Source organism: Gasterosteus aculeatus, chromosome 16, assembly GCF_964276395.1.
Source record: "Gasterosteus aculeatus chromosome 16, fGasAcu3.hap1.1, whole genome shotgun sequence".
Lineage (NCBI taxonomy): Eukaryota > Metazoa > Chordata > Actinopteri > Perciformes > Gasterosteidae > Gasterosteus > Gasterosteus aculeatus.
In genome coordinates, this window is record NC_135704.1 from 17,347,600 (window position 1) to 17,363,089 (window position 15,490).

At 47.4% G+C, this 15,490-nt stretch overlaps 1 protein-coding gene across 6 annotated transcripts in view; it reads left to right on the top strand.

The window, feature by feature from the left end:
• The first annotated feature begins 33 nt into the window (after positions 1 to 33).
• Positions 34 to 15,490, top strand: part of satb2 (SATB homeobox 2) — a 33,143-nt gene continuing 17,686 nt past the window's right edge. For 4 of the 6 annotated variants that reach the window (XM_040202086.2, XM_078090546.1, XM_078090548.1 and 1 more), the window contains exons 1-3: positions 34 to 876; positions 8,767 to 8,982; positions 12,109 to 12,294. In XM_040202086.2, coding sequence (XP_040058020.2) covers positions 8,811 to 8,982; positions 12,109 to 12,294 — 358 coding nt within the window. In that variant the 5' untranslated portion in view covers positions 34 to 876; positions 8,767 to 8,810. The remainder of the gene's footprint in view (positions 877 to 8,766; positions 8,983 to 12,108; positions 12,295 to 15,490) is intronic. The other 2 variants (XM_078090545.1, XM_078090547.1) reach the window with 1 other exon arrangement.

The following is a 15,490-nucleotide window of genomic DNA, read 5'->3' on the forward strand; positions in this document are numbered from 1 at the left end:
ATGCGTCACCTTGACCTGCGACGTGTGTCACGTGAGGGTCAAGGCCGTGCCGGGCGATCCCAATGCGTGCGCGTGCTTCACACGCGCGCCAGAAGCCTTGCTGGTCCGGAAGGGGCGTCCGGGAGGATTCGGGGGGGAAGAACGCGCAGTCCCCGCGGACTGTAGGGGAAGCGTCTAAAGAGACGCATCCGCGCTTCTCCGTGCGCGAGATCCGGCCCACCAAAGCGCTTCCATGGCTCGCGTTAGTTGTTTTTTTTTCTGACGCCTCCTCCCCTCCCTCCCTCCCCCTGTCTCTCCTCCCTCCCTTCTCTCCTCCCTCTCACTCAGTCAGTGCGCCCGTTGGCACAGGGACGATCGAAAGTGACGCTCCGATTAGAAAGCCGCTCTTCTGGCGCCGGTGAACCTCGCTGCGGCTCTTCGGTCAGACGCCGGTGTTTTTGTTTCCTTTCCCCCCCCCCCCCCAGCGTCGTCTTGTTTCCTGTTGTTGTTTTATCTTTCTTTTCGTTGCGCTTTGGCCATGAGCTCAGAGGCGGGCAGACATGTGGCGCAGAGACGCGTTTTGACTAAAGCGTAAAAAAAAGAGAGGAGGACGAGGAGAGACAAAAAAGAAAGAAAGAAAGAAGACCAAAGTAAATCTCCTCCACGGACGAGCATCCTCCGCGCGCCGTCTCCACCCCGCCGCCTCCTCGCGCACCAGGCGACTCGTGGATCTCCGGTCCGGTTCCCGCGCGGCTCGAGACCAGACTGAGCGGCCGTGACCCGCCGCGCGTTCCCCGGAGGAGTCGAAGCACAGCTCAGCCCTGGATCCAATTACTCCTGCTCAATGGGACAGAGCCTCCTCAGCGGCCCAGCAGCGCTACCGACACGCCGTGAACCGTGAGTACCGGGCGGCCGCGCGGGTTCACCGACACGGTGTCAGAGGCATCGATCCACTAGTGGCAAACTTTTCCTTTGGAACGCCGCCACTGTCTCTTTAGTTAATAACCGTCATCATGTGAATGTGATAATTATTATGAATTAATATTAGTAATTGTTTTTTTTATTTGATAATCGTTTTAATATTGACATGACATCGGTATTATAGTCGATTTTTTTCAAAGTGAGCCATCCAATTTCATCAACTTTTTACAAATCGTTTTTTATTGAATTATCACGTGTCTCTTGACGCTGCAGTACAATGAAGGCTATATACTTATATATATATTTTTTTTTTACATTGCATTTTAAATATGCAGGTTGTAGATATGTCAATAAAGTCCCATATACTTATATTAAAGAACATTGGGTATATTGGGAGTTCAATATTTCTGGAGATGTTTATCTCTTTTTTTAAAAACTTTTCTGGAAGCTTGTCAGTGAGTGTTTTGATTTTTAAATTGGATTTATATGTACGCGTGTGTTTGTCTGTGTGTGTGTGTGTGTGTGTGTTTGATAAGGTGAAAAGAAATCCCTCCAGAAATAACTTACTTGTGTACGTGCCACCATCTTTTTTTACGACTCTTTCGGTGGAGCTGCCGGTAAACAGCTGATGAATAAAACATACCGAGGGGAGACCGAGAGGTGTCGAACACGCTGTTGGATTTCCGGCAGCTGCACGCGGGCCTCCTAACCTCTTCCACGCGCGGGACGCGAACACTCCTCCACCTCGGAGCACAACGCACGACACGAACATCATTTCCGAAACCCAATCCAAAGGCGCTGAAATTAAGAATAAAAAAAGTAGTCCTCCTGCAGAGCGCCACGTCCTGCGCGCAACGCTCCGTCCTGCGCCGAACGCGGTGGGATCAAACACGCGCAGTCGTGCGCGCGTGCATTGAATTGATTCCTTTTGAATGGCAGGTGTCGCGTGCAGGACGGACGAAACAAGTTTATTTATACGCAAATTGTTTAAATCTCCCTTCTGTGTTTCCGCTGCAGAGCGTCTTCACACTGGCGCAAAGCCTCTGACCTTTACGAGCAGGCCGCAAAACAGAGAAGCAGAAAACACCAGAACACACTAAATGTTTATTGTGGGGTTTTTTCCCCCTTTGGTTCGCACAAACGACGCCGTTAATTTACCTGAACAGGTGAGACGGGGGATTTATATTATCTGGATTATTCACGCCAGAAACGAACGTTTTTTTTTTATTTATTTCACGCGCATCCGTTAATTAGAATATGCCCCATGCAGCACATGCAAACCGTTTCTCCCCCAAAACCACTGTAGATAAATAAAAAAAACCAAATACAGGAGTGTTCTGGCGAGGAGGGGCGGGCTCCTTTCTGCGGCTCTGAGGGAGACCTGCAGCGGCCGCACAAGAGTTTCTGGCCCGTCTGGTTCAAGTTTGCTCACATGTTAGAAAAGAAAAAGTGCGCAGACTCCGTCGTGACGAGGAGGTGGAGGAGGTGGAGGAGGGGGTGCGGGGGGGGGGGGGGGGGGGGTTAAAGAGTTTGCGTGTTAAAAAATAGTGGGAAACTCTTATTTTCTTTGGCCCTCACCGAGCTGCAGAGGCTTCGTGTTTGCGAGGCTTTTTTTTTTCATTCTGCCGCAAAGATGCACCAATTATTTATGGTCTACAATGTCCTGCTTATAAGAAAGACTTCATCTTAGCTTTGCTTTGCAATTAAAAAAAAATATATAATTGATTTAATAATTTTCTCAGTTTGTGATGCTCAATTCCCTTTTATCACATAATAATCATAAAGAAATCCACGATTAATGAGTCTCAATTTAATTCCCACTAATAAATGATGAGTGTGACTTTAAATCCACAGTTTGGGAGTGACCTCCTTCTCCTTCCTGTGTGAACTCGCCTATCTGTGCACACGTAATATGGGTGTGTCCGCGCTATTAAACTGAAGATTAGATAGTGGAGGAGCTAATGATGCCCCCCCCCCCCCCCCCCTCACTGGTCTGTAATATCTCCCACTGGTCTGTCGCCCACTTCACGACAAAATAAAAGTATTTTTCCTTTTTTTATTAGCGTGACAGAGAGAACTGTGGGACCTGAGCTCTCTGTGGCTCCCACTCTGGAGAGGTGGGTGTGCGCTGTGGTGGATGGGTTTGGCAGTGTGTGTGAGTGTGTGTGTGTGTGTGTGTGTGCGTGTGTGTGCGTGTTATAGGAAAGTGAGCGTTTTCTTCGTGCCTGTAAATGCCTGTATATCAGGATGCAATGCGACTTCAATGCAAAACTATAAGTGTTGCACTGCGGCATGTCATGATGCTATTATTTTGTCGACACACACACACGCACACACACACACACACACGCCCCTGTGCTCTTATTCGTCCCTGCTGTGTGTGTCTGTGCTCCGAGTCGGTGTGTGGTCCCTGGAAGTGTTAGAGCAGAGAGTCTGTGTAGCGTGCTGGCTGTGGTTTGTGTGGCTCAGTGTGTGTGTGTGTGTGTGTGTGTGTGTTTCAAGCTTGCATCCTGGAAGGGCGAGGCTATAAACGCTCGCTGTTAACTCTTCATCCCGTATTATCAAATGAGATGTTTACGAGGGAGCCAAACATGTTCGCCAGAAGGCCTTCGTCTCGCCCCCTCACTCTACTTATTTTCCCCTGTGTGTGTCTGTGTGTGTGTGTGTGTGTGTGTTTGAGCCGGAGGACCCTGCAGAATAGTTGTGACTGACTGAGTGTGTGTGTGTGTTTGTCACAAAGGTCTGTCTTCCCCTCACACCGACTCTCCCCACATCACAGCAGCACATCTGATGACCATAAACGGCAAATTCCACAACAATGTAACCTTCCTAAACAACAATCATTCCTCATAAACAGCCACATGAAAAACGCTTGTGTTCTCCGTCGTTTTCCTTTCAGACGTTTAAAAACACAGCCTGTCTTTTTTTCTTCTTCTGTCTCCTAAAAGGGATGTTCCCATGCAACGGAACCGCGGCGTGAACCCGGTACCGCTGTGCCGGTCCTGTGTGAACCAAGTGCTGTGGCGTCCTTCAGTACTTTTGTTGCGTTTTTGTTGTACTATGATGCCTTTCAACTCAAGTTTTTATGCGTTTTTTGTCTCTAATTTATTGATTCATTTGAGTTTTTTTTAACCCAACCTAACCGAGTTTTCTTGCATAAACTTTTCTTCTCCTGCAAGCACTACTGTTTTTAATCTAAATTAACTTAATTTGTGTTTTGTTGTTTAGTTTGAATCCATTTTAAGCCAAAAACCTTACCGAGAGGTCTTCTTACTCAAAAAAAAGGACTTAAAAAAAATTCAATTCAATTTCAATTGTGTTGTTTGGTTCCAATTTGAGAAAAAAATCTGCGTAGCGCAGAGCGCAGCTCAGTGGGCGAGCATTCATCCGGCCTCGTCTCTCCGTCCCTCCCTGTGCACACAGGCAGCCTCCGTCAGGCCTTTCAATATCGCCCCCCCCCCCCCCATCCTGCCCGCTTTTATCTGTGCTGCAGAGCCAAGCATTAACCAATAGCTTGATAGCCCTGCTGTAAAACGGGAGGAACATCCGTCTACCTGGATCTTGTCCTGCCCAGGTCGTCCCCTGTTATCAGAGCTAATAATCTGTCTCTCTCTCTCACTCCGTGTGCTTTGCATGTCAAAGCCTCGGGCCCCTGGTTAGCACGCGATTAGCGTAACGGTAAAAGCGACAGCGGCCTCTGCGGCTCCTGCAGAGGGAGAGGCCGCTCGGCGTTGTCTAGCTGCAGTACGTTGACCATCTTATTCCGGCTGTTTGGCTGATTGCCTTCGCTCTTCACCCAGCGCCGTCCCGCCTGCACTCCTCTCTCCTCTTAAATCTCAGAGTAAGTGTGTGTGAGAGGCGGCTCCCTGCTCGCAGTTTCCTGCACACTTATCTCAATGGGATTACATCGAAGTGTGTGTGTGTGTGTGTGTGTGTGTGTGAAACAGGTTCCTTCTGTATGCCATCAACTGGGGAGCGTTTTTGTTTACCTGTGGAATCCCTTAAATCTTTGCAGTTCGTAGGCGTCCTGCTCCGTTGGGGGCCGCACAATTAAAGACAGCTGGAATTTTTTTTCCAAACTTGAAAACAAAATAAGAGAGATGGAGATAAAAAAAGGAACCAAAGATAAAGTAAGATTCAGGCGACACGCTGCAGGTATAAACATGGTTTGGAATGCACTGATCCATTCTGAGATGCTGCTGTTGTTTTGCTTCCATAATATTTCCTCTTTAGGCTGATGAAGCGAATCATCGGTACATTGAGTACGAATCTACTTCCCAACAAACAAATCTAGTGTTTTTTCTTTACTATTGTCAGTTGTGTCTGCAGATTTCTCCTAAATTCACCAAAAGCAATGATCAGATTGTGCTTCATTTGGATATTTAAACATAACAATTCATAGAACGGGTAATACAATAAATACGTAACGTAATGTAAGTAAGGAAGTGGGGAAGTTTCATGGGGATATGTATTAGATAGTCGTTCAGCCTGCTCCCCTCAATTGTCCTCAACATTTTTGTAATTTTACTTTAAAAGCTGTTTTCGCAAAAAAGTTCCAGATCCAGAAATCTCCACTTCCGCCAAATGTTTTATTCCTTTCTATATTCTGCAGGTGTTTGTCATTCAGTCTGATTCTCGGGAACATTTTATTATGATAAACGTTTTATTTTTTATAGATGTTTACAGTATTTTCTGATTTACTGAGTGAAATCAAGGGGACATCCTTTAACACAGTTATTTAATAAACATATTTATGAACAGAACATTTCAGAAAACTAGTAATGCACGGAAATAATCCCCTCAACAGTTTCCTGGTGTTATCTGCCCACCTGCACGTGTCCCTTTAAAATGGAAGACTTTCGAATGGACGGAACTCCCGGTTTGTCAGCCGTGTGATTTGTGGACGGGCTTTGAATTACACGTCCGCCCGCGTTTGTGTGTGTTTACGTCTTGGGAGCTGCACCGATTGTTTGTAGGTGTGTTTGTCGTCGCGGCCCACTCTCCCATTTCTTTGGGTGCGTCTCTGCGATCTTGTCTTTGGCCGCTCGCTGTGTATTTGTTATGTCTGGAATGTGTAATAATGTGGAACTCGATCGTGGCTCATCATCAAAAACACTCAGGGGGTCGTCCCGCTATCGGGAACAACGCCGGACAAACGGAGCAGAATTGGGCTTTAGTTTCTTTGTGTATCCGACTGTCTCAGAGCAGCCGCTTATTTCCTCTCATTTCTTATTGATCAACAGTCTGTGTGTCATGAACCCTCTGCTTATCAAAAAGACATTACATTGGTGACCCGCCCCGGATGGCAGATATGCAACAGATCCTTATTAACTGCTCCGGCTATCACACGCCTTATCAAACAATGCAGCTCAGATGGATTTAGGATGAACGCAATCAACACGGCCCTATTGTGTGGTTATTGCTCAACGCGGCCGTAGTCATTGCATAGAATAGATAAGCATCGATCAAGGTGTTTCTGTGGGAACGAGTTGTTGGTCAAGTGGAAAGAAGCAATGAAACCCATCAGGTGCAGGGAAGTAAAGTTTGTGGGTCTTTTGATGATTAAATCTTAATATGTATATATATATATATATATATATATATACATATATATATATATATATATATATATATATATATATATATACATATATCTAGAGAGAGAGAGAGACAGAGATACCTAGATATCTATATATCTAGATAGATGTATAGATATCTATGTATAAACAAAAGCAGAAAGCTCTAGTTAACGGTTGTTTTCATTATCGAATAAATCTGCCAACTATTTGCTATATTTGTTTATTTGAGAAATAACCTAAATTAATAATCGATTATGTGTTTTTAGTAGGGCTGTGAATAGATAAAAAAATGAACTAGTTAATCAAACATTTTGAAATGAATTAATCAGGATGATTATTATTACTTAATTATCTTACAAGTGATGAGTAATCACTTTAGAAAATGTGTATTTCAGACAGTTGTTTAATTGTTAGCGTTATTTGAACTGGCGACTCTTCCTGTCGTCCTCGTGCACTTTGCTCTCAGCGCTCCGTCATTTAACGGCTGTGTTTGAAGAGCCGACGATGTCCCCACACTCAGCAGGACGCTGTCAATCCCCGGCCTTTCAGGGACACAGTGGTTGTCCTCTGCAGACTGTGTGCCGCGCAGGGTAACGTTAGGGGTTGAGATGGAAGTAGCCTAGCGGCTAGCTCAGCGTAGTGGTCCGTTTGCCGCTCACCCGCCTTCTGTTTGACACGCGGAGTGATTCCTCCGCTGTTTGTTTCTTTTACTTCCAATGCAAAAGGCTTTCGCCATCTTGAGCTGCCGTCTTACTCCGACGTTTCTGCGGTCAATTTTGTTTATTTCCGGGCACAACCGGAAAGCCGAAAGTAAGTTTCGTTAACGGCGTTAAAATATTTTATCGCATTAATCTCACCCACATTAGATTGACGCGTTAATCTTAAAAGCCCCAGTTGTTTATTCTAACTATGAGACATCGCTTTTGGAGCAGATCACTAGCCGCGAGCGTAGCGTAGCGACCACCCCCCAAAATATCTAATTACGTTGTTATTATTATTGCTCTTATTGATGTCGCTAGGCAACCACCAACAAGAGCCAGCGTTAACACAAACCGCGACCTGCGTACGGCGCGATAGCTGACGGCGCGCGCGAAGTGAACGAAAAACAACACGACTTCGGCTAAGCGCTGTTTTCTGTTGCTGATGCTGCGATCGTCATTCCTCATCTCTCTCCCAGAGGATGTGAAATGTGTTCGGAGATCAGATGTTCCCGGGAATGCCGGCATCTGCCGTAAGGTGCGCGTGTTTCGCGGGTCAGACGGCGGCGGCGTTGATAGGGATCGTCAGCGGGGAGGTGGAGGGGAGCCGCGGCGGGTTGGGACCTGAAGGCAGATGCCCGTGGTGATGGTTTATCTGCAACCCCCCCCCCCCCCCCCCCTTGTTGTCTCAGCCAGACTCGCATTGTGCGCTGTTAGCATTGCGTTCCACTCCGTGCATCCCTTTGAACTTGAAAACTCTGCCACTTACATGTCTTTGGTTTCTTTGCCTCCCACACGTTTTGATTTATCATACGTTTGGAGACATGCTTTCTTACTGCAGTGGTGTTCCTCAGTGGTTGTTGTGAAACGTTGTCTTTTGTCCAGAGTTACACGACAGCTGCAGCGTTGAAAGCTGCGGAAATATTAAAAGAGCCGTCGAGGGCGGGAGGGAGTTTCTAATCAAGCGCTGTGGAAAATGCCACACTGCAACAATAACCGCGGATTCTCCCTCATTTGTTCTGGTGGATTGCCGGCCGGTGTCACTCAGCGCAGAGACCTTCTGTGTTTTTCCACTCTCAAATCTACTAACTAGATTTCCATATCTCTCTCTCTCTCTCCCTCCTCCGAGGGTCACGCAGCGCTGGCAGAAATTGTCCAGGGGCTCGTGTGTAAATAAAAAGACGTCCGTTTGGCCCGAGCGAGCTGGCGAGGCAGCGTTTCTGATGGCATTAGCCCGTAGGAGGACTTGGCCGTGGCTCCCGTGATCAGGGGACACTGAGGTTCACGCGGATGTGCGGACGCGTACGTGCTCATACATATTAAACACGGGCGGGCGCTGTGACACTGCCAACAAACACTTAAAACAGGCTCCCTCTCCATCTCATTTGTGGGATTGTGTTTTCATACGTTTCTCACTTTCCATGAAAAGAATAAAAAGCATCAATGTCTTAATTATTGTCATTCATATGTGTGAGACAACAAACTTCATTTCAAGTTTTGTCCTGAAACATTTTTAGCAAACGTTACTCAAACAGAAGGAAATATTGCATATAAATATAAAAAAACAATTTCCCTTCAATGTTTCGCAGACTCGTTCTCCCTGGCTGGAGCGCCTCTGGGGGTCTGGAGGAGGATGGAGCGAGGAGGGGACAGTCCCGTCACCCAGGACAGTCCTGAGCGGAGGGGAGGCAGCCCGGACCTCAGCGGCCTCCCGCCTCCGGGGAAGAAGGGCCGGCTGGAGCTCAACGGGAGCCCCACCGGGCCGCGCCCACGCCACAACGGAGCCCCGCCGAGGCCCCTGGGAGGTGAGAGCCGCGAGCTCGATACACACGCGTACGCAAATACAAGACTCAAAAACATCCTCGCACGGATTCAGCGCGCCGACAGAGAGGGTCCTTTCCCCCACGTTTGTTTTCGTGAGTTTTTCCTTCATTCGAGGTTCGGCCTTCGCCCCCGTTCACCCTTTTCCTCTGCAAAGGTCAAAGGGCGCCCAACCAGGGCTGACAGCCACAGCAGCAGAGCGCTCCTGGATGCTCAGCCTCATCCTGGAGCCCGCTGAGGGAACCCGAGCTGGTTCTGCTCGGTTAATATATAAGCCTGGAGGGAACCGTATAATGCGGGCTCGCCGAATAAAGCAGATTGCTCCATATAAACAAGATTTATTCAACTCACTCTGGTTTATCGATTCCTGCATTCGATGTGGAAGTTGTGTTGTGTTCATGTGTGTGTGCGTGCAGAAACAGGCAGAAATTATTTCCACACTGTTTGACTTAACCATGTATTTACTCTGCCCTTGTTTCAACACGCGATTTACATGAATGATTTTTATTTTACGCTGAAGGAAACTTTCTAACAAAGCCGCATCAATCTTTAAGGCTGGACCATCACATCCAACGAAAATACTCTAAATATTTCATGCGCAATCTTATATTTATCCTTCAATATTTCTGAAGAAACTCGGGGATCCTTTCTGGAGTAGTAAGACACATTTCTGTGGTTTGACTGACCCGTAAAAGAGGTAAACAAATCAGAGTGGAGCTCATGTTCCACCGCAGTGAGAGGAGGAGAAGAAGAAGAAGAAGCCACGTGATGAAGTGAGATGATGAGTGTTTAAATGTAAAGAAGGAAAGATGTCTGTGTGAGAGAGAGGTCGAGGGAGGGACTGAGGAAGACGAAGGGGGAGGAAGGCCTGTAATAATGACGGGATGTCTCTGGAGACAGGAAACTTGACGTGTCTCCTCCAAACCACACTGCTGCCACGAGGAGGGGGCCACACACACACACATTTACACACACGCACACACCAAACGTCACACTCACACCCGACAAAAGCCGCAAGAAAACACACTGCGACACACACACACACACACACACACACACACGTCTTATTTCAATGTCCCCGTTCACTCATGTCAGAGGGATCCGCATCAGCCAAACCAGATCACAGGCGCGTGGATCCAAGAGAAGACCGGCCGAGGCGGAGACGCGGGGTCGAGCGAGATAGGGCCAGAAGGGGGGGAGAGAGGGGTGAGGTGGGGGGGTGGGGGTGGTGGCAGTGGAGCGCCGGTCAGAGGGAGCTGCTCCGTGTTGACAGTTATATTTCCCAGTTGGGGGAAATTCACTTACTTGAATTGGCACGGCGCTGCAGTGTGTAATTCACTCCACGAGGGCCCGGAGGACCGGGAGCAGAGTGATTAATGAGGAGGAAATAGGAATATAGGAATTGACTGATTAAAACAACGGGTGGGATGAATCGGGGGTTAAAAACGAGAGGGGAGGGAGGGCGATGCTGCACGCGCCTCTATAAAGGAGCGTGTGTGTGTGTGTTGTGTTGTGTGGTATCCATTGGCGTAGTATTAGTGCTGGGAAGCTGCCTAATGCTCCCCCTCCATCATTTCTTCAGAGAGCTTTTAATTAATTAGTTGACAGGTGGCTCCAAAGCAAAAGCCTTTTAGGAAACAGGTTAATATTGGAAGGGAAGGATTGACTTTAGTGCAGAGACTCAAAAGGATGCCGGGAAATCTGCTACTTCATGCACTTCAAATACTGAGCAGGAAGAGCGAGCGCTTGTTTCGATTCTAGATGTTCAGCTTCTCTATTTTTAGTAATGCAGAACTGAAACGGACGCTAATAAATAAATATTCAATCGTGCAAGTCGAGGTGTCTTGATACGACGTTTTGTCCGCTGGTCTCATCCAGCATAACAACCAAAAATAAGCACCATCATTCGTCAATATCGTTTTTAATGTTAAAATGTCAAAGTATAAGTGGATTTATTTGCTAGTAATTTGCGTGCTGTGATTCCGTGGTTAGTGTAACAAAAGCCCAACTTGAAGCTAACTTTCGTTACCTAAACTTTTATTTTTTGTTCTCTGTTTTGAAAAGACAAAAAGAACACGTGTTGTTGGCTTTCGTGGGGAAATGCACAAAAAAGGTTTAACTTTTATCGTAATATATCACAGAACGATGAGATCTAAAGTAGAGCAGGATAGTACATTATGATGGAAATAGAATTGACACAACATGATACAACGGATGGATGGCTTGAGAGAGAGAGGGCGGAGCTTTTCACCTCCAGAACGGAGCCCAGAACATCTAGATCTCTGCGTTGGGGAGCTTCAAGAAAATGATGGTTAAATGGTTAATGGTTACTCCAATGGGAACAGATAACACGGTGGTTAAATCGGCACTACGCTCACCACAAAAGGAGCCTTAGTCGTTACAGAAGTTACAGAAAACGAATAACATTTGGGACGAGAGGAGCTCTTCACCTGAGTTGTTCTCAACCACGGCGACGTGTTTGGTCGTTCATGTCACGAGATTGCAGAGACACCTTTCTGATAATAATTGCTTTACACATTCAAAAGTTTTCACCTCCATATAGCGTTGCAGCAAACTGGTTTAAAGAGTCATGCAAATACTGTGGAAGTGGGTCGAGGTGTGTGCGTGCATGAGGATAGAACTTAATGCAAATACTCTTCTGCAGAATCTGATTTAGTTTTTCAAAAGGCCTGAATTTGCATCTGGGAGGAAGCGTCACAGTATCGTGTTTATTCACATTGCTGTTTATCCACGTTGCTAAATATGTATGTGAACCTGTTATGAATACTCTAATGAAAGCAGCAGTTGGTGTCGGTGCAGGTCCTTTGTATAATTCTTTGCATATCTGTTCGGGGAGCCATTACCCTGATCACCTATCTAATAGGCCGTTGGAATAAATGCCTTGAAATGTCCAGCAGACACTGAACGGCAGTCGGTTCAGCCCTGCTTGGCCGTAGCGTGCTGGTGTAAAAACATTACAGGTTGTAAAAACCTAAAGGAGGAAGCGATCACACGCTCGAATGCGGCCCGCATGCCGCGCGCGATCGCACGCAATAAAAGCCGGACATGACAAAGGATCTTCTTGTTCTTTTCGTCGCGCTCCTCCGCAGGTCTGATGATTCCGGTCTTCTGCGTGGTGGAGCAGTCGGATGGAGGCATGCAGACGGACGCATGCGACGGAAGGGAGGAGCACGCGGAGTTCGTGCTGGTCAGGAAGGATATTCTCTTCTCTCAGCTGGTGGAGACGGCCCTGCTGGCCCTCGGCTACTCCCACAGCTCGGCGGCTCAAGCTCACGGTCAGTCACCCCCCCCCCCCCCCCCCCCCCACCCCCACACACACCCAACGCCGGCGCCGCCACGTCGGCTGCGTTCTCTACATATTCTGAGAGAAACCTCACATCCAGGTGTTGTAACAAGGCGTGAGCCATTTTGAAAGCCAAGGCCTACATTTCTAATTAAGATTCAAGCGACCTTTTTGAAACAGGGGTCATGCTAATGCCGCTACCGCTACGCGCTCATCAACGACTGAACAACTGAAGAGCGCATCCAGCATTCAGAGTTTCTCCTGAGTCCAAACCTTTCTCTGTGCGTAGACCCTTCGTCCTTAAAGAAAGAGTAATAAAAAAACATTTGGACAGGTTGTCCGTGTGCTAGAGTCTGATGGAGATACTCACACCACGCTCGCACACTAAATACGAAGCTGTGGCCAACAGGTGGTTAGCTTAGCTTAGCATAAAGACTGGAAGAAACGAGTGAAGAACCTGCTTGCTAGCTGCAGCAAAAACACAAAAAACAAAACAACTGCGTTTGCCGGCATTATAATTCAAACAGCCAAATATCTGAGGTTCGCGCTGCCTCTTTTTGTTAGTACGAAGGGCATCAAGACCATTATTAATAGCCATGATTTTCCATCGTTGTCCAACCGAGTGTCTCTCACTGCGTAAACCATGAGGCCACTGACTCAGATTTAAATACCGTGCAGCTTAGGGGTCGAGACCAGAGCGAGGAGGCCGTGCCTCTAATCATCGTCCTGAGAGGGAAACGGGATGTGAGGTCGTCTATTCGCAGCAGACGCTGTGCTGTTACGCTCGGCAACAAGAGTGTTTCAAAAACACGCACAAGACGCAGACGGAGCTTGCAAAACGCATTAAAGACACAACAAAGCGCCGCACAGGAATGTCTACGCGAGACAAAAATGACATCGCGTGTGTGGGGACAGCGTGTGAGAATGCCGATGCAAAAACACATGGTAGTGATCTGCAACAGTGACGTTTACTGCCGTCTTCTTCTCAAGTATGCGGAAAATGCCACCTGGGGAAGTCGCCTCGCGTCGGTGAAAAAAACCCATAGACGTGCGAACTAAGGCTGCAGACCCATCAGAATGTAGATGATCGTTTTCTCTCTCCTTCTCCGAGCCGTTTATTAGCCACACGTGCCCCAACAGTTCGGCCCGCTGAAGAGGAACGGCGCCCGACTGCGACGTCACAGCGTCCCGGCACGTTCAACCTCCGCACGCCTGTTTGCCGTCTTTGTTAAGTTACTCGTGAATGAAAAAGCTCGCTGAATGCAAATTATGCAAACGTGCTCTCGTTTGAGTCCACGTCCCGTCGGAACACGTCGCGGATTCGTTTTTCTTTGTCAAATCCAGAGCTGCGATTGACAGCCCGTTAACGTGAGACACATAAGCAACACGCCCACGTGCATTATTCCAGAGTGATGGCCGTACATTACTCACTAAATTGTGCGGCGGGGTTGTTTGTTACGGCTTGCAGATGAACGCCATTAGTCCCACTTTTAGCCTCAGTGTCTTTGCCAAGTATCAGGGGAGGTCCCCCTCTGTCTGTCTCATCAGTGCGTACATGGAAAGCAGCCACGTCGGTCCCCCTGTCCACATCAATGCACCGCGCCCGGCTTCAAAGGCGAGACCGAAGGGGACATCGCGGCTCGATGCAAACAAAGTGCTGAGGGTTGACTCGAGCATTGTTCAGAGTGTGTGTGTGTGTGTGTGCACGAGACGCGGACACACACAGCAGTGTTCCCAGGCGCTCTTCGGGGAGCACTGTGTATTTGCGCAGTATCACAGACAAACACTTCCTCCCCCGACTTTTCTCAAATGAATACTTTTTGTTTTTTAAAACAAGCCTTTATGTTAAATGAATAATTTCTGGCTTAAATTATACATTTTTTCCCCCTGCGGTCCACGACCAAAATTACACAGCGTTCCAGCTATTTTCTCCCTGTTTGAATTGTGTCCTGCATTCTTGTCTCCCAACGGTGTATTTAAAGTCCCCGCCGGGGACCACGGCCTTTCTTTAATTAGCTTGCCCCAGTAATTAACTGGGAGATATTGTTTATTTCGATTATAAGGGTCTGAAGGCTTTTATAGAACGGATGGGAGCAGACCTGTACTTTAGGGCTTTAGCCAACGGTCAGTCGGAGAGACATTGTTGCAGTGCCACGTCTCAAAGGCCGCAAAGGGTCACTGCTGCTGATCAAGTCGGCCACTCATTTCATTCCCACGATTCCACCGGCTTGTGCGGTTTGAAGCACCGTCTTTGCCTTTCATGTTTATTGAATGAGGAAATCTGTCGCACAGGCTTTTGAAAGGGGGTTCAAATCGACCAGCACCAACACCATCCCTGCAGCCCAAACCTCCTTCCCCGTCAGCAAAGGGAAGCAGTGAGCGAGTGCGTGTATCCGTCGGCCCCCTGCAGCAGACATTCATCCATGTTTGGTGTTATCCCCGTCTTTGGGAGTGGGGAGTTTCAACCTTTTTATGTCCCATTGCCGGGAGACGAGTGTGCTTTGGTTGAGTTTTTCCAGAGGAAGCAGGGCCAGTGAACAGTGGAAATGTTACACGGCTTCCTGTGCTTATATGTGCAACGTATTAAAAGCAGAGTTGGTGATTGATGGAACGGTGTAGATATTAAGGCTTTGGAGGAGTTTGAATGAAACAACCGGAGTCTCTTAGCTTTAAGAAGAGAAAATTCATTATTTTGTCACGTTGGAACAATTATCATTTTTTAATTTAAAATATATTGACCACAACTGCAGAGTCATTCCGTCCGTGCAATAAATGCACATTGTAACCTTTCCTATTAAAAACTAAAACCAGATGTTTGTGGGTGTTAGTCAGGTTTATTTAGGGCACAAGAGGTGTGATTGGGCCAGTTCCAAATAAAGAGTCTTTTCTTTTTAAATTAAAAAGGATTCATTGAATCATATTGGCCCCAAATTTGACCGACCTTCATTTTCAAACAACTCTCTGTGATCATTGGAGGGAAAACAGCCTATCGTGTGGGAAATTAGGAGAAGATACTGTCGACCAAGCTCAAACAGATTGGATTGACAGCAGTAAAAGAGGCGCGTTCCCTTTCTTAAGCGTGTTTTGGTCCCCGGTTTGATTACCTGTTGTTGTGGTGCGTCACACTTTATCGCTGTGACGTCTCTGCGTTCGCGCGTCTCGGCACCCGGCCACGACTTCCTCATTTT